The 24,840-nt window shown below is 45.7% G+C and overlaps 1 protein-coding gene across 2 annotated transcripts in view; it reads right to left on the bottom strand.

Moving 5' to 3' along the window:
* Nucleotides 1–3,739: 3,739 nt before the first annotated feature.
* Nucleotides 3,740–24,840, bottom strand: part of SRF (serum response factor) — a 75,396-nt gene continuing 54,295 nt past the window's right edge. For both annotated transcript variants that reach the window (XM_079968721.1, XM_079968722.1), the window contains 4 exons: nucleotides 15,947–16,057; nucleotides 12,232–12,423; nucleotides 11,032–11,108; nucleotides 3,740–8,665 (listed from right to left, as the gene is read on the bottom strand). In XM_079968721.1, coding sequence (XP_079824847.1) covers nucleotides 8,570–8,665; nucleotides 11,032–11,108; nucleotides 12,232–12,423; nucleotides 15,947–16,057 — 476 coding nt within the window. In that variant the 3' untranslated portion in view covers nucleotides 3,740–8,569. The remainder of the gene's footprint in view (nucleotides 8,666–11,031; nucleotides 11,109–12,231; nucleotides 12,424–15,946; nucleotides 16,058–24,840) is intronic.

Here is a 24,840-nt window from a genome sequence, read left to right as displayed (position 1 = left end):
AAATGACAAAAAGCTAGGGTTCCAGGTGGAGAAATCGAAGTTGGAAACAGAACTGTTAGAGCCTAAGACTAAGGTATTATCAAGAATGTATAACTTGCTGCTGAAATGGAATACACAAGACGAAATGGTTAAATCGGTTATGATAAAGTGGGCTCAGGATATTGGGCATAATATTATGTTTGAGGACTGGGAAAGGTTGTGGACCACTGGGCTGAACTTCACTGCATGTAATGCTCTGAAGGAAAATGTAATGAAAATGATATATAGATGGTACATGACCCCAGTTAAACTTGCCAAAATATACCATTTGTCTGATAATAAATGTTGGAAATGTAAAGAACATGAAGGAACATTCTTTCACCTCTGGTGGACTTGCCCTAGAGTGAAGGCCTTCTGGGAAATGATATATAATGAGTTGAAAAAGGTATTTAAGTATACCTTCACTAAGAAACCAGAGGCCTTCCTTCTGGGCATTATCGGCCAGAAGGTGTTAAAGAAGGACCGAACATTTTTTATGTATGCAACAACGGCAGCAAGGATACTCATCGCCAAGAGCTGGAAAACTCAAGATCTACCCACACTGGAAGAGTGGCAGATGCAGCTGATGGACTATATGCAACTGGCCGAGATGACTGGCAGAATCCGAGACCTGGGAGAAGAGAGGGTTGAAGAAGACTGGAAGAAATTCAAGATTTATCTACAAAAGTATTGTAATTTGGTTGAAGGCTAAGAAGGATGCTAGATCATAAATAATTGCCTACCACTGAACTAGATTTGAAATTGACGATAAGTGAGATTGAGGGAAATATAAAATTTGTGGAGAATAGATCAAATTAATTGAACAAAATTTAAGAATATAAACAAGATGATAAATTGCTGGGAAAAATTTATAACGATGTAAGTGGGAGTGGGAGACGTGAGGGAGTCCAAAGAAGTTCTGAAAAATGTGTTATGATTCATGTTATATTGTTTATTATTTTTGCATTTTGTATTTTTAAAAAAAAAAAATCTTAATAAATATTTATAAAAAAAAAAAAGAACAGTTTCAGGTTAAGAACGGACCTCCGGAACGAATTAAGTACTTAACCTGAGGTACTGTATTAAGCTCTAAACATGGGCACTTGAATCCTGCTTAAAAAAAAAGCAAGCAAGCAATTTTTTATAGAAAAAAAGCAGGGGAAACACATTATTTCTTCTGGCTTTATATCCTCCCATTTTGACAAAAAAAACTCCAGGGATTAAACTTTGCCAGTTTACTGTCTATAAACTACTTTTGCTACCACCCTACATAATGTCCCCCCCCCCCCCATGGAGCCTGTATACCACCTGAGGCCATGATTTTGTGAAAGTGTGACGCAAAGACAACAAACAGAACCTGCGTAGCGATTTCCCCACCCCATCTCATTGTTAACCAACCCTGAGAGCATTTTCTTGGAAAGAAGCCCGCTTTAACTCCATTGGACTTATCTACATGCAAAGACTTGGGCTTCACTACAGTGGCAGGGAATTAGTTGCACTCCAGTGTTGCTGGATAGTAACCTTAACTTTCTAGCATTTGCAAAGTCTAGCAATAAATACCATCAAGCCTATCAATTTTTTAAAAAATAATATTTATTAAAGTTTTGAGAGTTACAGAAAAAAAGAAAAAGAATTAAACATAACAAAACCATACAATACAATACAAAGACAAAAATACTACATATACATAACAAAAATAAAACAAAAACAATTAAAAAAACACATCCAATACTTTCAATGTTATTAACTTGCTTTTACTTGTTTCAGCGACCTCCTCACACCTCCCTTTTTTTGTATTCCACTTCAATTAATTGTTTCAGCAAATCCTTTCCATCTTCCTCAATTTTCTGTCCTATCATTTAACTTGACAAATTCTAACATTATTTTTTTCTTTAATCCATTTACAATCTATTGTACTTAATTCTTTATAACATTTCTGCTAAAGCCATGTAACTTCATTCCAACATCTTTCTAACATTCCATAATTTTACAATATTTCTGTAGATAATCTTTAAATTTCTTCCATACCATCCAGCCTATCCAGACACAAGGCTCAAGTTACATTTATTTTAAAAATCTTCCTGAATTTATCCTTCTCTTTAGATGATGGCTTGTGCCTATTTAATTGCTTTGTGCAGTTTAGTTAGGTTTTATATGACATTGAACCTGTTGTTGTTGTTGTTTAGTCGTTTAGTCGTGTCCGACTCTTCGTGACCCCCTGGATCAGAGCACGCCAGGCACTCCTGTCTTCCACTGCCTCCCGCAGTTTGGTCAAACTCATGCTGGTAGCTTCAAGGACACTGTCCAACCATCTCGTCCTCTGTCATCTCCTTCTCCTTGTGCCCTCAGTCTTTTCCAGGGAGTCTTCTCTTCTCATGAGGTGGCCAGAGTACTGGAGCCTCAGCTTCAGGATCTGTCCTTCCAGTGAGCTGATTTCCTTAAGAATGGATAGGTCTGATCTTCTTGCAGTCCATGGGACTCTCAAGTACACCACTTCAAAATTTATTAATTTTACTGTGCAAGCAGCTCATACATTTTTTTTAAGAAATGAAAAAGAGCAGGCCCTAGAATCTGTGAGCAAGAGCAAACTTCAGTTCATTAGGGATAAGGAGAGCCTGTGGGGAAAAAATGCTGAGAAGGGTAAAACACCACCCCTCCACCCAATTATAATAATTATTTTATTATTTGTACCCCAGCCACTCTCGGCAAATTATCTGACAAACACTCCCACCTCCCTGTTTGCATCACAACAAAAGACACAATTTTGGGGACCTGAATTTGCTAGTGATAACATGCAGTTTGGCTCTTCTTCAGAGAATCAAATTCCCTCTCCCCACTTCACCCTGCAATAAATTATGACGGACAAGACCCCTTCATATATATGAAAAGGATCTAGGAGTCTTGGTTGACCACAAACTTGTCATGAGCCAACAGTGTGACGCGGCAGCTAAAAAAGCCAATGCAATTCTGGGCTGCATCAATAGGAGTATTGCATCTAGATCAAGGGAAGTAATAGTGCCACTGTATTCTGCTCTCACCTGGAGTACTGTGTCCAGTTCTGGGCACCACAGTTCAAGAAGGACACTGACAAACTGGAACGTGTCCAGAGGAGGGCAACCAAAATGGTCAAAGGCCTGGAAACGATGCCTTATGAAGAACGGCTAAGGGAGCTTGGCATGTTTAGCCTGGAGAAGAGGAGGTTAAGGGGTGATATGATAGCCATGTTCAAATATATAAAAGGATGTCACATAGAGGAGGGAGAAAGGTTGTTTTCTGCTGCTCCAGAGAAGCGGACACGGAGCAATGGCTCCAAACTACAAGAAAGAAGATTCCACCTAAACATTAGGAAGAACTTCCTGACAGTAAGAGCTGTTCGACAGTGGAATTTGCTGCCAAGGAGTGTGGTGGAGTCTCCTTCTTTGGAGGTCTTTAAGCAGAGGCTTGACAACCATATGTCAGGAGTGCTCTGATGGTGTTTCCTGCTTGGCAGGGGGTTGGACTCGATGGCCCTTGTGGTCTCTTCCAACTCTATGATTCTATGATCTCCACCAGTTCCAAGATGCATACGATGTCTGTCCAATGCAGAAAGGGCTAGGAGTGTTGCTGGTGATGTTGGGGGCTCTCTTCATTTTTGGCTTGTGAATATCCCAGAACTTTGTGAGCATCCCCCATTTTGTTTCCCGTTTCTGAATCCCTGAGGCAACACTGAGGACACAAAGTCTGTGCACAAAATGATACATTTATTGAAAGAGTATTTTTTTTTTTAATACAAAAGAAAGCTCTGTACATAGTACTGCGATTACAGTCACATCCTTCCAGAAACACAACCCTGGAAATTAACCCCACACGCACAGCCACTCACGCACACACACGCATACGCACACACACACACACACAAAACCCCAAAACAATCTGTAAAGTGTGAACTAGAAAGGTCACCACACAATAAATGCCATTTCATCCCTGATAAGTGTTCTTACAAGTCAACACTTTAAATTACATGCAACATTAGCGTTTAACCTGCAGGTGCTTTTCGTAGCCAACAAAACTTCCTAAAATGGGGTGGGGGGGTGGGGAACGGACTACAGATTAAATGGAACAAGATCCTCAGCACATGAAATCGGGCAGGGGTGGGGTGGGGGTTCCTGGAAGAACTTTTTTTGGGGGGGGGCCTACATCCAATCAGTTTGGTTTCTCATCCTATTTAGCAGGCATCTCCATAATCATTCACCACAAACTCCCTCTTGATACAAATATATTCTTCATACATCCCCCCTTTACCCTTACCAAGTCCTAAGTGTGGGGGTTTTTGGGGGGTGGGTCACCTGTGGTGCTCCAAATGCTGGACTCCAATTCTCATCACCTCCAGCCAGCATGGCCAATTGTCAAGCATGATGGGAGTTGTAGTCTAGCAACTACTACAGGACCAGAGATTTCCCACCCCACCCCACCCCATTAGTGGGAGAGTACAATTGACCATTTACCAACATGCCACCATGTGCAATTGCCTGAAGGCCAGTAATTTGTTATTATTGGCCACGTTAAGCACCCTTTACCACTCCCCCTCTACTCTCAACTCCTGACCAAATACAAAAGGCTAGTAAAATTCTCATCACTTGGCAGGTCAACACAGGCCACCAGCTTGCTAAGGAGTTGCATGCAGATAAAAAATGAGCTATATTTACCCATTACATCAGATTCCCTTGAACTCCCTGCGCTTCACCAGAATGGCTGGACCAAATTCTCATAAGGAGCTCTTAATTACTGGAAGTGGGTTACTTTTTTTTTTTTTTTAATGCACTTGTGGCATCCATGTCTTTTAGGGATAAAATATTTTAACCATGGAAGGAGTGTTCGGCTCAGAGCTTAATAGAAGAATGTAGTGCATGTCTCTAGGGCGAGGCTGGAAGCTGGAAGCACACCAGGACATTGGAATTCAAAGGTCAGTCTTGCTCAGGCCAAGAGAACCAAAGGATGGTTTCCTGGACTCGTGACATCCCAAGGTGGAAAATGGGAGACTTAAAAGAATAAGGTTAACTTGGCTCCTCTTTAGGACCTCATCTTGCAGTGCAGAAACATGGTTTCCCCTCCAGTTGCTAGAATCCATTAAATGCACATTGGCTGAAGGCTAATCAACACATGCACCAAAAACAAACAAGTCTTGTATCTTAAAAGACTGGACTCAAGCCCACTCAAGTTGGCAGGTGCATAGAAGAGAAAAATCAAGGTGCTAGTTGAATGGCAGTAAGATGCAAAAATTGAACTCAATGATACTTAAGATGTTAACTAGATGTGCTAGATAGGCACATCTTTAACCTTTTTAACCGGGGCAATAATGCAGTCATCTCACCATTGACCAACAATCTGGTACTATAAAAGGTTAAAGATGTCCTTGTTTAACATAGTAATTAATATCTAGCTGTCACTTACAATTTTCACTTTTATAAAGCCAACTAAATTTTGGTTTCGCACACCTGACAAAATGGGCCTGAGTCCAAGAAACCTTGTGCTGTAGTAAATCTGTTGGTCTCTTGCAGCAAAAACAATCAAGAGTCTTGTGGCACCCTCAAAGACTGACACAGCTACTACCCCTTTGGAAATATGACTTGAAGAGAGGTACAGTGGTGCCCCGCAAGACGAATGCCTCGCAAGACGAAAAACCCGCTAGACGAAAGGGTTTTCCGGTTTTCGAGGCGCTTCGCAAGACGAATTTCTCTATGGGCTTGCTTCGCAAGACGAAAAAGTCTTGCGAGTCTTGCGTTTTTTTTCCGCTCCCCCCCCTTTTTTCTAAGCCGCTAAGCCGCTTAGCCGCTAATAGCACTAATCCGCTAAGCCGCTAATAGGGTTGCTTCGCAAGACGGAAAAAACGCAAGACGAAGAAACTCGCGGAACGTATTCTTTTCGTCTTGCGAGGCACCACTGTAGTAGAACAAACTCTATTCCTTACGCTGCAGTAGTGGGGATACAATTTTTGAATGCTTTCTGACATTTACAATCCTAGCACACCAGGGAAGAAATTGTGCTAATTCTGTGTTTTGAGTGGAGACTTTGTTTCTTAAGAGAGTATTGAGAAATGTGAGGCACCTCTTGCAGCCAGATGTTACACAGTCCATTTTACCAAAAGACATAAGCGGGTGTGAGTGAGCTGGGCTTAATTTCCACAGCATGGTCAACTCCATTATTATTATTATTTTTAATAATAATAAAATTTGTATACCGCCCTTCATCCGTAGATTTCAAAGGAAGCAAAGTTGGGAAAGGGGAAAATAAACCTTAAAAAGGAAGTCTCCCCTCCTCCACTGTCAGGACTTCCCATCAAGCTTGACCCAAGTGCTTGAGGCAGGAGACCAGCTTAAACGCTAATGTTCATGGAAGAAATTTCATAAAGGTGACAATACAAATTAAAAGGCCCCTTTCCTCCTCCCCACCCCATGGCCCTTTCCTCCCCACCCACCCGCTCCCCAAGTACAAACCCCATGAAAACTGTACAGGAGCCAGACTTTAATTCCTTTGAGAATTACATAAATACTGAGTTTAACATTTAGAAAAATAAAGTCCTTTCCCGCCCCCCCGAAGGCTTCTTTTGTCTTTTTTAGTTAAAAAAAAAAAGGTTACAGCAGCTGCTTCCTTTCTCTAAAAGTCTGCAGCCTCCTTGCTTCAAAGTAGGCCTGTGTCTGTGTCTGTGTGCGTGTGCATGTGTGTGTGTGTGTGGAAGGGGGATGAAGAATTCCTTTCCTGCACCACTTCTGGATTGGTTAAAAGGAAGTGCATGATTGTGTGGCAAGAAAACTATCCAATGGCAGAGTGCTTTCCCCAATGGGATAGCTTCATCACATGCACACCCCTCCCATTGGTAGCACAACGCCCTTCCTGGTCTCCCTTGCAGCTATTCCCTTTTTGGGTTTTTTTTTGCATTTGCTGACACCGAACCACGGATCTACACGATAAGGAATTTTCTAAAGCACAAGGACCTGACGGCGGCCGTCGCCTTAATCATCCAGCACTGCCTTTCTCCTGCAGGGGAGGTGCGTTCCCACCACTCTTGAGTCCTACCCAGTCCCAAATGAGGACGGCAGACTCGGAAGTAGCAGATGCAGATGGGACACACTTTCAAGGGAACAAACCATCTTGTTTTCGAGGCTACCTGGTCAGGGTTGGGGTGAGAGGTCTCAAATCGTGGGCACAACAGTCTTGGGAAGGCCTGTGAAGTTCAAGCTTACAAAAATATAGCTTTCCCTCTGCTTCCGACACTGTTCCTTTACACCCTTCTCCCCAATTACTTAGGAAAAGGGCCGCAGCTCAGCTCCTTGACCTTCTCAAGAGGAGCAGCCTCTGCAAAAATGAACAAAGCTCGCCCGAGAGGATGCATCCGTTGCAACGATGGGTTGCTGGGTATGACCCAAGGAAGTGGGCGGGGCGGTGTTTAAAAGCGCCCTGTCTGGCAGTGAAATGTGTCCGCTGCCCGTTCACACACCCTGGGGGGCACGTACTCCTAAAGCCGGTGGGTTCTCACCAAACACGAGCTTCGAGGGAAGGAACGGTTCCAGGGTTGCCGCCAATGTGGTCTTGCCTCTCCTCACCCACCCACAACAGAGCCTAAGGAGAAGGAGGGCACCGGCGGGAGCGACCCCTCTTTGCAAGCCAAGCGTAAGAGGCAAAGGTCGCTGTGCAGAGGCCAGGCCACAACGCATCACTGATTTGCTTGAAGGCACATTGCTGCAAGCCAGCTGGACAACCTGAACCTGGGGTGATGGGGGTGGGGGGTGAGGGGGAGAGAGAGAGATGACCCTTTGCTCCAGCATAGGTTAAAAGTGAAAATAAAATGACAGCAGAAACAAGAGAGTCCCTTTTGGATGACGATGGCTTCAGACACTTCTGCGTTCCAGCTTATCTCCCCGCCACAGTCTTGGCTGCTCAGGCTGGAGACTGTGAGCTAAGGAAGTTCGTGGACACGCCGCGGAGAGGGGGAGAAGGAACTCCCGCTCTGGCGATGACGACAGAAGGAGGGTTGTTGTTTTTCCCTATATATTATATACACATGGCAGAGTAAAGTTCCCCCACCCACGAGAGACACGTTTCTTTGGCTGGAGTGAGGAGGGGAAAAACAAAACCAAACAAACACACACACACACAAAAATAAAAGCACTGTATATGCAGCGTCCAAAGGTAACAAAGCAAACCGCCCGCCCCCACCCCCCCCTTACAGCCCAGGCTCAGCTCCCTGCCGCTGGCCTCAACAGCCACTTTAATATGTGTTTTGAGTGTGTGTGTGTGTATTTGTGTGTGTGTGTGTCGGTGTGAAGTGTTGAGAGAAAAGGAAAGAAAACGTGAAAAAGGCAACAATAAATAAGTGACAGAGTCCATAGAAAAATAGGGACCGCAGAGATCCTGGTGCAGTTTTGGGGAGCGCCGCAGGTCCTCGAGCCACGCACAGGCCTCAAAAACTAGAGGCAGCCACTGCAGGTTTGGGTGTCAGGGACACACCTTCTCCTCTGTCTCTCTCCTTCCGCCCCCCAGGTTCCCCCTCCCGCCCCCCGCCCCCCAGAGTTGCTCAGTCACTCTTGGAGCTATGCGACGTGTCCAAGTTGATCACTTGTAGCTCTGTCAAGTTGCTGCTGCTGCTGGACTGCTGCTCGATTACGGCCATCTGCTGAGACAAAAGAACGAAGGAGAACTGTTAAGCAAAGGAGCGCTTGCCTTCAAATAGCACATGCTTTATTTACCGTATTTTTCGCTCTATAAGGCGCACCAGACCACAAGACGCACCTAGTTTTTGGAGGAGGAAAACAAGAAAAAAAATATTCTGAATCTCAGAAGCCAGAATAGCAAGAGGGATCGATGCACAGTGAAAGCAGCAATCCCTCTTGCTGTTCTGGCTTCTGGGATAGCTGCGCAGCCTGCATTTGCTCCATAAGACGCGCACACATTTCCCTTTACTTTTTAGGAGGGAAAAAGTGAGTCTTATAGAGCAAAAAATACGGTACTTATCTCGATCCTCCAGTTATATACCACCCCTCCCTCTCCCAAGGAATCCAAGGCAGTTACAAAAATCTTAATACTAAAAACGATTAAGTCATATAAAATACAAAGTTGGTTGCAGCCAGTGATGGTGAATTTGTCTTATGAGTGTAAGAATGAGGTGTGCCTTCATCCAGAAAAGAAGATTCGGAATGCAAGTTTCGGAAGATCGGGAAACACTGGCTTAGGAAATGCATTTGCGTGATGGCCTCAACTGTCACAGGACAGACTGGTTGTCTGATGCAAACACGTGAAACACACCATTTGTTTCTAATTTCACATGGTTCTCTCAATATTTCACCATATTAAAGTGGTCAGAGAAGAATATACATGGATTTGTTCGACAACGGCCGCGAGAGTTCTGGTAGCCAAGGATGGAAGACTGAAGAAACCCCAACTAAAGAATCATGGCAAGAAAAATTGATGGACTATGCAGAACTGGCAAAATTGACATATAAGTTACGGGGCAAGGATAACTGTGACTTTAAGGATGAATGGGAACCTTTTACAAAGTATTTGAAGACGCAACAAAGTGAACTGGACTCCTTGGCAGGTTTTCAATAAACATTCACAATTTTTTTACTGATAATAATTAGCTAAACAGTTTGAAGATCTACACAACTCTGTAACATGCAGAAAATAGTGTTACTGGAGAAACCAAAGACTGGAACTGAGGGAAGTCGGGGGGTGGGGTGGGAGGATGGGTTCTGTGGGGGGGAGGGGGGAGGGAAAAATGGGGGGGGGAAATAAGGATATGTTTTTGGAAGATATGTTTTGTTATAACTTTGAATAAATATTTTTTTTAAAAAAAAACACCATGGAAAAACATACATGGATTTGTTATACTTAAAGGTGGTGTTTTATTGTATGAACAGGATTCAGAGCTGGTTCAGACTATCAAATCTCAAAGCCCCTTCTCTTTAGCGTGGGCTGAAATTACAACAGAAAGTGTCCAACTAACCATAGTTTCCTGTTTTGTCCAAACCAGGAAACAATGGTAACCAGCTGCAGAACAAGTCAGGATATTAGACCATTTTGAAATTGGTTTAAGATCCTGATTTCTTCCAATACTAGTAACCATAGTTTCACAGTTTGGATGAAACGAAAAGCTAAGTTAATTAGGGATTTCCTAATTTAATCATAGCTTGATGACAAAAGATAAGCGAAAGGACTACAAAGCTTGTGTGTCTCTCACGATAATAGTAAGTCAAGATACGATCACGCAAATATGATGCACTCATCAAAACATGAAGAAAAAACAATCAATATGTTCAAGGGATGAAGCAACTACCCTATGGGGAAAAGTTACTTAATTTGGGGCTTTTTACTTTTAGGGGAAAAGGCAAGTAATAAGCCATATGACAGATTATGTATGCAGAGAAATATCCCACACCCAGAATATTATAACTCAGGGCCATCCAATGAAGATTAATGAAGATTGAGGTCAGACAAAAGAAAGAACTTACACAGCAGATAGTTTAACTGTGGTTTGTAGCTGCCAAACACTCCAAGAACAGTAAGCCTAGAACAAACCTTGGTTTTCTCTTTCTTTGTTTGGAGAGAGATAAATCACAAACCCAGGCTTGACTGTAACACTTAGCTCCTGGCAGTGTGGCAGCAGGAGTGGGGAGTGAAGCTGCTGTGATTTTCTAATTGTTGCGTTAGCACGCTTGCCTGTTCACACTAAGCCATAGTTTGGCTTAGTGTTATGTGCGAACCAGGCTATTGTCTGCTTCCATCCCTAGGAGTCTTGAAGCTTGAATGAAACAATAGGGAAATGTAACAAAATGGGACTGTTGCAATTCAGTACACAAGGCAACTTGGGAAACAGACCGGGAGCTGTGTATCTTGCTATATGTTCAACTGGGGGCAAAGAAAATTACAGCCAGCCTTACAGCACAATCCCGTTTCCTCAGAAGCACAATCCCTTAAGGTTCAATAGGACTGCAGTCCCAGTCTGGGGGAAGTTTAAGTCTCCTTAAATGGCAAACCTACCTGGTGAAGCTGGACAGCTGAGACTGGGATTTGAACTGTTCCTGATGGTGCTGTCAGGAACACCTGAGGGACTCCACCTGCCAAAGAAAAAAATCACGTGTGCCATTAGCCACTATCCAAAACTAACAGCACCAACAGCACCACCTTCAAATGATCCAGAACAATTCAGGTGTAATCATAGTGGCATAAACAAAAATAAACCCAGAACCAATATCATTAAAGTTAGAAACAAAATGAGCCATTTCAAAGAGAGCAAGCAATGTTCTGTTGAACAAAAGCTGTCCTAAACATGCTTTATAAAAGCAGTGATCACCAAATCTCCTGCTGAAATGCAGGATGGAGGCTCACTGAAATAGAAATGTGTATATATTTCAAAAAAGCTTAAGTATTAAAATATATAAAGCAGCTTCACTGGTCTGTTGTTGTTTAAAAAAACTCAACAACTTTTCTGTCCCAATTTTCACTGTTTCAAATATGGCAACCCTACTTACTAGCAAGCAGCTCTGACAAGTCCCTAGCAGAGGTCTTTCTTACAAACTGGTACCTGAGATCCCTACAGATAACTACAAATCCCGGGACCTTCTGCAAAACATGCACTCTGCAACTGAGCTATGCATCAAAGGCATACAGCTCCTTTTCACCCTTCTCAAATCTTCCTCTCTGGAATTATCCTCATATCTCTTTCCAAACCCAAATTACCCTGAGCAGATGTAACTTAAAGAATCACACATTCTTTCCTGCGTATTCCCTTGACTCCACTTTCTTCCCCTTCCTCTGGTTCGAATTTTAGATTGTAAGCTCCTCAGGGCAGAGTGCTGTGCTCTTCTACTCGGTAAAACACCATGCACACTACTGGTGCTATCTGTCTGTCTGTCTGTCTGTCTGTCTTTGCTCTGAGAAACGCAACACATGGCAGAATGAAGATCGTTCACTCTTTCAGAAACACCATTGTGCATCAGGGAAGACGGATTTCATCATGAGCTGAGCAAGACACAACAGCTCAGCCCCACACCCTTCAGACGATTTTGGGGAGAGCTGTCTTTCTAACCTAGTCGCGGACACCAAGCAACACCTGGTCCTGTACCAGATTGACGCATTTTCTTTTGAGAATATTCCGCAAGCTGCTTTGAGAGCCCTTTGAAGCTACAGAAGTGCGATATGAGCATTCTACGTAAAGGAAAAGTCCGCCTCCAGTCTTACCCTGATCCTGGACCTGGCCATGTGAAACCTGCATTGCAGATGGTGCCTGGGAGAAGGCATTGAGAATTGCAAGGCCACCATCTGTCAGGCCTGACGTAGGCGCGTACATCACTGCGTGAGGACTGGGGTACATCATATGGCCGCCTACGGTGGTTGGCACAGACGAAGTCATGATCGTAGCTGGCAGGGTCACTGGCAAAAGAAACGGGGGGGGGGCAAGGCACAATTGTTCATGTACGGAATAACGGCGGCCAGAATTTTAGTAGCAAGAAATTGGAAAAAACACAACAATACCCAACACGGAAGATTGGCAAATCCTAATGGTAGAATATCTGCAGCTAGCGAAAGCGACAGGAAGAGTGAGAGGCCAATCAAAACAAAAAGTCTGTAAGGATCGGGGAATCTTTAAGAATATTTAGAAAACATCTTGGCAGAATTAGACTGATCCCTGTATTGTATAAATATAAGTTCGCAGGGAGGTAAAAAGAAATAATATAAGAAATATGTAAATGTGCAGTATAAAGTAATGGGTAGATAAAGTACAGTCAGATTAATTGGAAGTCAGTTATAAATTTCTTTATAAGTTTTATAATTGTGTTCAGTATCAGGAGTATATATGATGACAATTATTTTAATCTTGTATCTTATAGTGTGGTGGTTTGTTTGATTTTTCTGTTATTTGTTTGTTTGATTGTATGCTTGTTTACTTGTATGCATGTCTGTTTTCTCATAAATTTATTTATTTTAAATTAATAAAGATATATTTTAAAAAAATTAAAAAAATAGATGGCACCACACCCACAATGCCTCAGTCCCCCGTGCTGCATCAGCTTCAGTCCGTTATCTTGCTTGTTTTTAAGATGCAGAACCAGTGAGGATCTATGCATGTAGCCACCACGCAATTGCTTGAAAACCTCACAGTGGGATTCTTGGGTCCATCACCAGCTCATTGCATACATTTGCTTTACACAGGATTAAGCTGACATAGGAAGCTCAATTCTTTCAGGGTTTCCCAACGTCTGCCAGAAAACAGATGTCATGGCTGGCATGTGGGGGTGGGGTGGGTGCAGGGGTTATGCACATGAGTACACGTCAGCACAAAGACAACTGGAATACACCGCTGAGAACAAGATGCACTTCTCTGTAGGCCTCCTTCTCTTCGAGCCAGCTGCTGGAAAATCCAGCCAGCTCTCAAATTTTGCAAAAACAATAATAACCACACTCCTATACATTATGCTTTGTTAGGGGTATGTTAAAGTGTACACCTAAAGACAAATAAGGAATGTGTGAGACACACATAGAGATGTGAAGGCCTTGAAAACACTTGGAAAGATTGGGGGGAGCTGTCCCCTCACATTTTTCAAGGGTCCCCCACCCCACTTTTTTAAAAAAAACTGAAAACCCCAGGGTTTTCACCTCCTTTTTTGGGAGGGGGGGCCTCCAATTTTTCTGGTTTGTTTTCATATCTTCATGTGTCATGCAGGGGTTCTCATCAGGAAATTGGGACTGCCTGCAACTCTCTGCTGAGAGTACTGTCAGTGGCAAACCCCACTTTGCTACCAGGCAATGTACAAAATAGCCCTGAAATAGGAATTGGGCTGGTTTGGAAACAGCTGTGATAGAACTCCTTTGAATAGAAAGTTGGTGTGTGTGTGTGCATACAGTCGGACCTTGTTTTGCGACTGGGGTCCGTTCTGGAGCCCTGGATGCTAGACAAACCAGACGTAGGACTAAGTGCCAGCGCTTCTGCACATGCACAAAGCACGATTTAGAGCTTCTGCGCATGCAGCAAACCCCGAAGTAACCCATTCCAGTACTTCCGGGTTTGCCGCGGACATTCAACAAAATGGACGCTTGATGAGGCAGACTCAAAACGAGGTACCTCTCTCTCTCTCTGTGTGTGTGTGTGTGTGTGTGTGTGTGTACAGTGGTACCTCTGGTTGCGAATGGTATCCGTTCTGGAGCCCGTTCGCATCATGAGCAAAACACCACCCGCGTCTGTGCAGGTCGTGATTCGCCGCTTCTGCGCATGACGTCATTCTGAGCGTCTGCACATGCACAAGTGGCGAAACCTGGAAATAACCCGTTCCGTTACTTCTGGGTCGCCGCGGGACGCAACCTGAACCGAACGTAACAAGAGGTATGACTATATATATATATATATATATATATGCATATATGCGCAAGCAAACACCCACTAGATGGCACTAGAGTAACACTATATTAGAACAAATACTTTCCTCTAAGTTTCTCAAGCATTCTCCTGCCGGCCTATCAGCACTGACTAGACAAGGGTCTGCTGAACACGAAGGAGACAGTGACCTTGTAAGCAATGATATACTTTTGCGCAGAGCAGTGCTTGGGACAAGAATGATCTTTAAAAGAAGCTCTGATTGCAGGCAGCTGCACAAGCAAAGAGGGGAGGGAAGCTCAGGTGCCTCTGCAACAGCACTCAATAAGCCCAGGCAGGGCACACGGACTGCAAATCTACACAACCGCAGGTCAGAACCAGCAGGTTCAATTGGAAGGATGTAGGTGTGGGTGAAAGGAAAGCCTTGCACGGCCTAGAACAAGCTTGGGGCAGATTTATCCTGCCACCTCATTTCATCCAGGCCACATGGGTAGCTGGAAGACTCCAGCCTCACCAAGTGTTTCGGTAACAGACTTTGCCAGGTGGGGGGAGAGAGAGAAAACCATCAGAGTCACAGTTCTTCAAGCTTGGGTCCTCCTTGCATTGTTCGACTACAACCCCCAGCATCCCCCGCCAGCTCAGCCGCCGATCATGGATGATGTGAGTTGTAGTCCAATGGCATTCAGGGAAGCAAGGCTGAAGAAAGCCACTTTGGGCATCAACCCCTTCCCTGCTCAGCCTCTGCCCTGGATAAAAAGGTAAAGGTAAAGGTACCCCTGACCATAAGGTCCAGTCGTGACCGACTCTGGGGTTGCTGCGCTCATATCACTCTATGGGCCGAGGGAGCCAGCGTACAGCTTCTTGGTCATGTGGCCAGCATAACTAAGCCGCTTCTGGCGAACCAGAGCAGTGCACAGAAACGCCGTTTACCTTCCTGCCGGAGCAGTACCTATTTATCTACTTGCACTTTGACATGCTTTCGAACTGCTAGGTTGGCAGGAGAAGGGACTGAGCAACGGGAGCTCACCCCGTCACGGGGATTCGAACCGCCGACCTTCTGATCAGCAAGTCCTAGGCTCTGTGGTTTAACCCACAGCACCACCCGCATCCCCTATAAAAAAAGGTAGGGATGCCATATTTTGAAGAGCAAAAAGGGGGACACATTTGCCGACTTCTGCTTCTAACTATAGATTGCGATGACGACTCTCATTTTACATACCCATGAAAAAGAGGAGGTGTCCTGGAAAAAGAGGACATATGGCAACCCTAAATGGCCTAGGTCTAGGTTGGGCAATGGAGCCCAATAGCACATGCTCTCCCACAATGGTCTCTCCCAACTGGCTGGGCACTGTGGCTGGGAGGCGTTTCAAACAACAGCAATCCGCTGATAGGAGAGACAGAGGGGTCAGCTGACTGGTGACCACAGGAGCCAGCAACCAAGGGATGGAAGCCCAGGGGTACCAAGGCAGGACGGCCACACTTTGTTGTGGTTGTCTTCTGTGAGTCAATGGCCCTGGTAGAAATGAAAGTTCCCCATTCCCTACCCAGAGTTATGTGGCAGCAAGAGATTTGGTGGCTGCTTACCTGTCCCACTGGAAGAGGTCTGGGTGAGGTCAGTACTGCTGTCAGTTGTGGGAGACGTCTGTTGATGCACCTGGATGGCTTGCACGGGAACCTGCTGAGCCACGGCACCACCTAGGAAGCAAGACGGGGACCGTTTAACTCCTAAACTCGACTTCGCTCCATTCAGCCCATTGACAAAGTTCACCTTTTGAGACACCTTTCCAGAGCTAACAAGGCAACAGCAACTTCTTTTTAAACTGCTTGGTTTTGTGCTCCATTGTCGTTGGGTTTTTTTGAAAGGGTCTGGTTTTGACCTTTAAAGCCCTATGTGGCCTAGGACCCACGTACCTAGGGGACCACCTCTCCTGGTATGCCCCGCGGAGGACCTTAAGGTCCACAAATGACAACATTTTGGAGGTCCCAGGTCGCAAGGTGGTTAGGTTGGTCTCAACTAGGGCCAGGACCTCTTCAGTACTGGCCCCGACTTGGTGGAACGCTCTGTCACAAGAGACTAGGGCCCTGCGGGACTTGATATCTTTCCATAGGGCCTGCAAGACAGAGCTGTTCCACCTGGCTTTTGGTTTGGACTCAGTCTGACCCTTATGTTTCCCCCCCCTTATGGTCTTGATCTATCGGCTACTTTTAAAAAGAGGTTGCATTTTAAATTGCATTTTAACCTGCATTTTAAATTGTTTTTTCCCCTTTCCCCCCTCCCCCCCTTATGTTTTTACTGTGATTTTATTGGTGTTAGCTGCCCTGAGCCCAGCTCTGGCCAGGGAGGGCGGGGTATAAATAAATTTTATTTTTATTATTATTATTCATTTTACTCAACTTGGTACAAATTTATTTTTTATGCGGCAATGGAAAAGCATGGTTATAGGCTACCAGCAACATGCAGGGATCTACAGAATGATATTTTTGTTCTACAGATGAAGTGGTTTGACTTATCAATGCAAATGCTTTTAAGTATTTTTCTTTATGTATGCTCCTGTGTGGGGAGGTAAAGGTAAAGGTAAAGGTACCCCTGCCCGTACGGGCCAGTCTTGACAGGCTCTGGGGTTGTGCGCCCATCTCACTTAAGAGGCCAGGGGCCAGCGCTGTCCGGAGACACTTCCGGGTCACGTGGCCAGCGTGACATCGCTGCTCTGGCGAGCCAGAGCCGCACACGGAAACGCCGTTTACCTTCCCGCTGGTAAGCGGTCCCTATTTATCTACTTGCACCCGGAGGTGCTTTCGAACTGCTAGGTTGGCAGGCGCTGGGACCGAGCAGCGGGAGCGCACCCCGCCGCAGGGATTCGAACCGCCAACCTTTCGATCGGCAAGTCCTAGGCGCTGAGGCTTTAACCCACAGCGCCACCTGCGTCCCTACCTGTGTGGGGAGAGGATATGTTTATTCTTATTCTGAGAATGGAGAATAAAATGGGTGCTAATGTGTTGTTGTTGTTGTTTTTAAGAAAGGCTATCCAATTAACAGAGCCACTGGCCCAAAATTCATAAAATCAGAGTTGGAAGGGGCCCAAGGGACATCTAGTCCAACCCCCGGCAATGCAGGGATCTCAGCTAAAGTATCCATAACAGATGACCATCCAACCTCTGCTTAAAAACCTCCAAGGAATGAGAGTCTATCAACTCTCGTGGGAGTTCGTTCCACTGCTGAACAGTTCCTACTGTCAGAAAGTTTTTCCAAATGCTTAGTTAGAATCTCCTTTCTTGTAACTTGAAGGCAATGCCTTGAGTCCAACCCTCAAGAGCAGGAGAAAACAAGCATGCATGTGAAAGGAGTTGCAAAAAAGTTCAGTCCATCCTAGGTAAATTAAGATATCAGAAAGCTCTGTAAATTTCTGTCATTTAATATTTAATAAAACACATGTATATACAAAATTGCTCCTAAAAACTTAGTGTAAAACAAATGAGAAATATAGAAAGGAATAATAATAATAATAATAATAATAATAATAATAATACAGAGGGGTCTGATTATATCATCATTCCCACTGCAAAAAAAGACATTGTGGTGACTGTAACCTAGGTTTAAGGTGCCATTTGGCAATTAATAATAATAATTTTATTATTTGTACCCCACCCATCTGACAGGGTTGCCCCAGCCACTCTGGGCAGCTTCCAACAAATATGAAAGCATAATAAAACACCAAGCACTAAAAGCTTCCCTTTTTACAGGGCTGCCTTCAGATGTCATCTAAAGTCGTATAGTTATTTATCTCCTTGACATCTGATGGGAGGGCGCCGCTACTGAGAAGGCCCACTTTCCTGGTTCCCTGTAACTTTACTTCTCGTAGTGAGAGAACTGCCAGATGGCCCTTGGAACTGGACCTCAGTGTCAGGGCCTTATATATTAGCTTATATATCTGAGTTTCTAACACTGTTTGAAAGTAAATGTGCAAGGCGAGAAGTTCCTAACCGAACTGAAGAAGAAGAAGAAGAAGAAGAAGAGGAGGAGGAGGAGGAGTTTGGATTTGATATCCCGCCTTTCACTCCCCTTAAGGAGTCTCAAAGCGGCTAACATTCTCCTTTTCCCTTCCTCCCCCACAACAAACACTCTGTGAGGTGAGTGAGGCTGAGAGACTTCAGAGAAGTGTGACTGGCCCAAGGTCACCCAGCAGCTGCATGTGGAGGAGCAGAGACGCGAACCCGGTTCCCCAGATTACAAGTCCACTGCTCTTAACCACTACACCACACTGCAGCTACAAAGATGTGCTGACAACTAACACACCCTCCCACAAGGGATTTCATTTTTTAAAAAATAATATTTTATTACATTTTACACAAAAAAGAACAAAAAAGCAAATTTCCACAAACATTACAAAAGAAAAAGAAAACATAGACAAAAAAGAGAAGAAAAAAAGGAGATTTTAGCATTAAAAAAAACTCACTTTCCAATTATAACCTTCAAAACCTTATTTTCCTTACTTCCACCCGCCTCCCGATCTTGTATTCTATGTAGTAATTAGTTCAGCAAGATCATTCCTTATTCATTTTGATTCTTAATCCCTCCCTTTGTGCTCTTATTTAACTCAGTCACTAGAACCCCTTCTTTTCAATGTCCTCAACATTCAAGATTTTACAGTGTTTTTGTAAATAGACTTTAAACTTCTTCCAGTCCTCTTCCACCTGCTCTTCTCCTTGATCTCGAATTCTGCCGGTCATTTCAGCCAGTTCCATATAGTCTATTACTTGCATCTGCCATTCTTCCAGGGCACAAGGGATTTCAAGATGAGGCAGTGCTTGCTCACTCATGAGACTATCTCGCCCTACAGGTCTGCTGCAGACAGACACACACACTGTGCTCTGGGTAAGCGCGTCTGATCACACCTGGATGCCTGGTTCTCAGCGACAAGGCTGCATCCTGCCCCTTTGTTTCCAGCTCTCCTCCATGCCTGGCTACCAGACTTCCAGCCCGCCTCCCCCCATCTCCTCCTTCTGGCTGAGGCTGCCAAACCATGACAAAAACTTAAGGGGCTGAGGGACCCATGATACAGCAGGGAAAGTCACTGCCAGCCAGGTGTGAAGACATCCACAAACACTTTGTTCCACAGCAACCGATTTCGAAAGCTACACTATGTTTGGCCATGGAGGTTCCATTGAACTATGTTGGTTGAGGGCCACAAATTTATTGAAGCCCCTTTAAAAACCGCTCAAAGCAACTGGCCATTAGTATACAGTGGTACCTCGGGTTACATACACTTCAGGTTACATACGCTTCAGGTTACAGACTCTGCTAACCCAGAAATATTACCCCGGGTTAAGAACTTTGCTTCAGGATGAGAACAGAAATCATGCAGCGGCGGCGCAGCAGCAGCAGGAGGCCCCATTAGCTAAAGTGGTGCTTCAAGTTAAGAACAGTTTCAGGTTAAGAACGGACCTCCGGAACAAATTAAGTACTTAACCCCAGGTACCACTGTACATTATGGCTCTGAAGTTCATTTTACATTGTCAGGATGCAGGGCCATGTGTATTTTGCACAATTATTTTTTGGGGGGAGGGAAAATATTCTCACCCCTCTACACCACTTACACACAGAATCTTGCAATCTGCATACATTTATGCAGTTTAATAATATTTGGATATGCATGTGCATTCTGCACAATTTATTATTCTGCTGTTGTAGGGGAAAGGATAGCAATCTCCAGGATTGATTCAAAATCCTGTTCAACTGCAGCCCTATTCCTTCCCCAGTCCCCCCCCCCTTTCATCAAGGCTGATGCATTTCCAGCCCTCTTCTTGCAACCTTGAGTGCTAAAATATTTAAGATGAAAAGCTGAAATTCCCAGGACAGTGAATACTTATTTTCTGTGCCTGCATGCCATGACTGCAGCAGAAAGGAATACAAACAGCCCTGCTTGGAAACAGATTATATGCAATTCCTTTGCTCAGAACAAGAACATAAAAAGAGGTGTCGGGACTGAATATTTTTAACTTAAGATTTCAATTCTAAGCATTTTAAATTTAAGAACTAGCACCAGGGTCAAGATAGCTCATTGAGGGACATATACTTTTTTATCCATTTATGCCAACTTAATGATGCCATGGGGACGCGGGTGGCACTGTGATCTAAACCACAGAGCCTAGGAGTTGCCGATCAGAAGGTCGGTGGTTCAAATCCCCGCGACGGGGTGAGCTCCCGTTGCTCGGTCCCTGCTCCTGCCCACCTAGCAGTTCGAAAGCCCATCAAAGTGCAAGTAGATAAATAGGTACCGCTCCAGCAGGAAGGTAAACACCGTTTCTGTGTGCTGCTCTGGTTCGCCAGAAGCGGCTTAGTCATGCTAGCCACATGACCCGGAAGCTGTACACCAGCTCCCTCGGCCAGTAAAGCGAGATGAGCGCCGCAACCCCAGAGTCGGTCACGACTGGACCTAATGGTCAGGGGTCCCTGTACCTTTAATGATGCCATGACCTACAGCAATTAGTCACAGGAGAAGTCCAGACTAGCACACGCCAAGGCATTGGACACCGCCCCCCATTCCTTCTGAAGAGCAGGGTGGAACCAGTGATTCACACATTTCAGGTCCCAAGCAATGGGACTAGGCAAGCAAGCAGGGCACTCCTGAGAGTAAGCTGGGTCTGTTAGAGCCTGAGCATCTGGCAGCAGCTCCTTGGAGACAAAGGTGAGCTCTACCCAGCCGGTCCAGACCCAAGTGCCTCCCTGGTTGCTGCGGAAACAGCAGTATCAGGAGGTGGGGAAGGGGATGTCCAGAAACAACTACTCTGTCCCTCCCCTGCATCAAAGCCCAGCACTTCCATCCCATTCTTCTTCACCCTGCAAAGAAGCTTCCATGGGGCTCATGACACACAGGCTGCATGCAATAAACACAAAGCAGCTAGGATAGCTCAGTTTGCAGAGCTTGGGACTCTGAACCTCAGAGTCGTGGGTTCGAGCCCCACGTGGGGCAAAAAGATTCCTGCATTGTAGGGGGTTGGACTAGATGAACCCCTGCCATCCCTTTCCAACTCTGTGATACTATTATTTCTATGAAGAAAGCACTCAGATCGTCTTTGCCCTGGATTAAAGCAACACCCATGTTGCATGGGAAGGGGGTGCCACATCCAAAGAACTGTCATCCTGTTTGTGCAAGGGCTTCCACTGCAGCCCCTCTCCCCACCCTCTGAATCTGTTCTGGGGGCTCCCCTACCCCTCTGCTGTGGATCTGTAGGGGTCGCAGGGAGGAGAGAAGAAGGAAGGAAAGCTTGACAGCACAAACAGAGGTGCTTGTGCAAGTGGAACAACTTCCTAGGTCAGGGAGGCAGGAATGTCTGACAAGCATTTAGAAAACACAGACACACAAGCAATCCATGTTGAACACTGAGAGGGGGCACAGAGCAGGCTTCTACTCATACAATGATCTGCTGCGTTCCAGCTTGTCTTATTTCCCCATCGGCACTCCCACCCCACGCGGTATACAGGATGTTTATATCTTAAGAAATATTTATGCATACTACCCTAACCAAGAAGATTCTGCTGATCTACACAGCAACTTGAAACTCTTGTGCACACAAACAGAGCAGCGGGAGGCCAAGGGGAAAAGGCGACCGGCCCAAAATTTCTAGAAAAAGCATTCAGCCGGCTACTGTCATTTCAGCATGACCTGTGTGGACATTTGCCCTTTTCAACCGGGCGCATTGGACATACAGGTCTATGTCTTCCACCGTTCGGCTTTGTGGACTTCATGATACCTCCGTGTGTGTGTGTGTGTGTGTGTGTGTGTGTGTGTGTGTGTGTGTGTTTTCAACCTATATTAAGACAAGTCTTCCATCCAGCTCCAGTCTTCCTATGCCAGCACTACCCAATCAGGAAGTAGCCTCCAGAGACAGCAGTACTGCCTTCAACGGAAAGGTGAAAGGTAGTAAACTGTTCTATCTAATCCTCTCTCCCATTTCTTTATTTTATTTTTTTAAAAAACAGAAAATCATAAGGAGGCTTCCTACAAGATGTCTGAGCGCACAAAAGGAGCATTTATAGGACAGCATATCACCGAAAGAGCTGGAAGTTGGGTATGAGCAATCTTTTCAAGGCTGGGGGGTGCATTTTGCTAGGGAGAGGGGGGAAAGTGGTATGGATGCAGAGTGTCAATTGTGGCTGTAGTCGCAAAGCAAAAAGTGGGCAGGGCACCCCTTCTTTCTCCCACCGTTCATTCATTCTCTCTCTCTTTTTGCTTGGGAAAAGGGTAAAATGAAGGCTGCAACATGCCTGCCACAAGTTGCCTACCAGAGCTGCAAGAGGTTGTTTCCCCACCCACACTATTCTGTATAGAAATAAGGACTTGCTTTTGCACCGACACTTGGCTTCAAAGTCGCAGGCTGACTTCATACTCAATGGTCCACGGCCTGAACCGAATGGAGACTGGGGGGTGGGGTGGGGTGGGGGGAGAAACATGCAAAGGGTTTTGTCAAGCACAGAGGAGCTGCTTCTAAATTCACAGGAAACGATTACGCAACCAAGAATCAGGCGGCAGTTCCACGGAAGGTGTCGCAATGCAAACCGGAGTTCCCACGGGCCAAAGAGAAAGCAAGTTTCTGAGCGGTGTGACCTCACCCCAGCTGACTGCATAAATCGCATCAGCAAGAGCCGAATTTCATACGCCATTATTCTGCCCAATCGCCAGGTTCTTCCCTTGTGGTCTTCTCCAGATTAGCCTAATCCGATTAATTACACCACTTTGAAGATATAACCGGCTCAGCGGTGTTCTCCTTTTCCCAGTTCAATCTATTACAGCGGCTAAGCTATCGGTCCCCAGGGCGCACTATCGCGAGCGAGCAAAACGCTCTGCGCCTCCAACCACAACCTCTTCTCATGGCAGAAACAAGCCGACCCCTTTCCACACGACGGCTCCAACCACATAGGAAAGCAGGCCGTGCTGCCATGTGGTGGGCCGAGCATCGACACATATTTTCTGCAAACGCAGAAAACGCAGTAGCAGTTGGCCTCGTGTGTCCGTGGAGGCTACAGACTGCATACCCTCCAAATGTGCCCCTATTTTCTAGGGACAGTGCTGGAAAATCAGTGCTTCTGATTTGATCCTGGAATGTCTCTATTTCCCCCGCAAGTGATGCCACAACCAAGCTCAAGGAGGCTAGCGCTTGTCCTGAGAAGGGGCAGCAGTGGCAAGGGAGCATCCCGTTGCCTCTCCTCCCTTGGGCAGCTTGTAGTGGCTGCTGGAGAGCGGGCAAGGAGGCGATGCCGCCACAGAGGCCCCGTCTTGCCTGACACATTGAGTCTGAGGTGCAGACAGAGCGCAGGGCAGAAAAAAAGGAGCCTTGCTTTAAAAAAAAAATGGTTAGCCCACTCTGCATGGTTTGTACATCTACTTCTAACCTTGCCCCTTTCTAAAATTTATTTATTGACAGGTGGCGCTGTGGGTTAAAGCCTCAGCGCCTAGGACTTGCCGATCGAAAGGTCGGCGGTTCGAATCCCTGCGGCGGGGTGCGCTCCCGCTGCTCGGTCCCAGCGCCTGCCAACCTAGCAGTTCGAAAGCACCTCCGGGTGCAAGTAGATAAATAGGGACCGCTTACCAGCGGGAAGGTAAACGGCGTTTCCGTGTGCGACTCTGGCTCGCCAGAGCAGCGATGTCACGCTGGCCACGTGACCCGGAAGTGTCTCCGGACAGCGCTGGCCCCTGGCCTCTTAAGTGAGATGGGCGCACAACCCCAGAGTCTGTCAAGACTGGCCCGTATGGGCAGGGGTACCTTTACCTTTACCTTTAGGTTTACAAAAAGAAAAGTATACATCCATAAACCTTTCAAAGAATAAAATAAAACCTTTCATTATACCCATACATTCAACGACTTCCCTCCTTCCCCTTCCAATGTTCTTTCAATTATCCCACAATTCCTGCATATTCTTGCGTATCCATCTGAATTAGTTCCCCCTCCCATTTTTACATGCCTTCTAAATACCGTATTTTTCGCCCTATAGCACACACTTTTTCCCCTCCAAAAATGAAGGGAAATGTATGTGCGTCCTATGGGGCGAATGCAGGCTTTCGCTGAAGCCTGGAGAGCGAGAGCGGTCGGTGCGCACTGACCCCTCTCGCTCTCCAGGCTTCAGGAAGCTATCCGCAAGCCGTGGCAGAGCTGCAAGACTTCGCGCAGCTCTCCCACGGCTTGCGGAGAGCTGCCTGCACCCCGAAGCCTGGGGCGCACTGAGCTCAGCGCCCCCTAGGCTTCGGGCTTCGCGCAGCTCTGCCACGGCTTGCGGATAGCAGCCTGTTCTGGGGGCTGGGGTCGGGGGAAGCTCGGGCTTCCCCCGCCCCAGCCCTGCGCCTGGGGGGGAAATAACATTTTTTTCTTTATTTCCCCCCCAAAAAACTAGGTGCGCCCTATGGGCCGGTGTGCCCTATGGGGCGAAAAATACGGTATGTTGCACTGTTGAATTTACCTTAGTACTTGCCGGCGTTTTCAAT

Source organism: Podarcis cretensis (genome assembly GCF_951804945.1).
Source record: "Podarcis cretensis genome assembly, chromosome: 3".
Taxonomy (NCBI): domain Eukaryota; kingdom Metazoa; phylum Chordata; class Lepidosauria; order Squamata; family Lacertidae; genus Podarcis; species Podarcis cretensis.
This window is presented reverse-complemented; position numbering and strand designations above follow the sequence as displayed.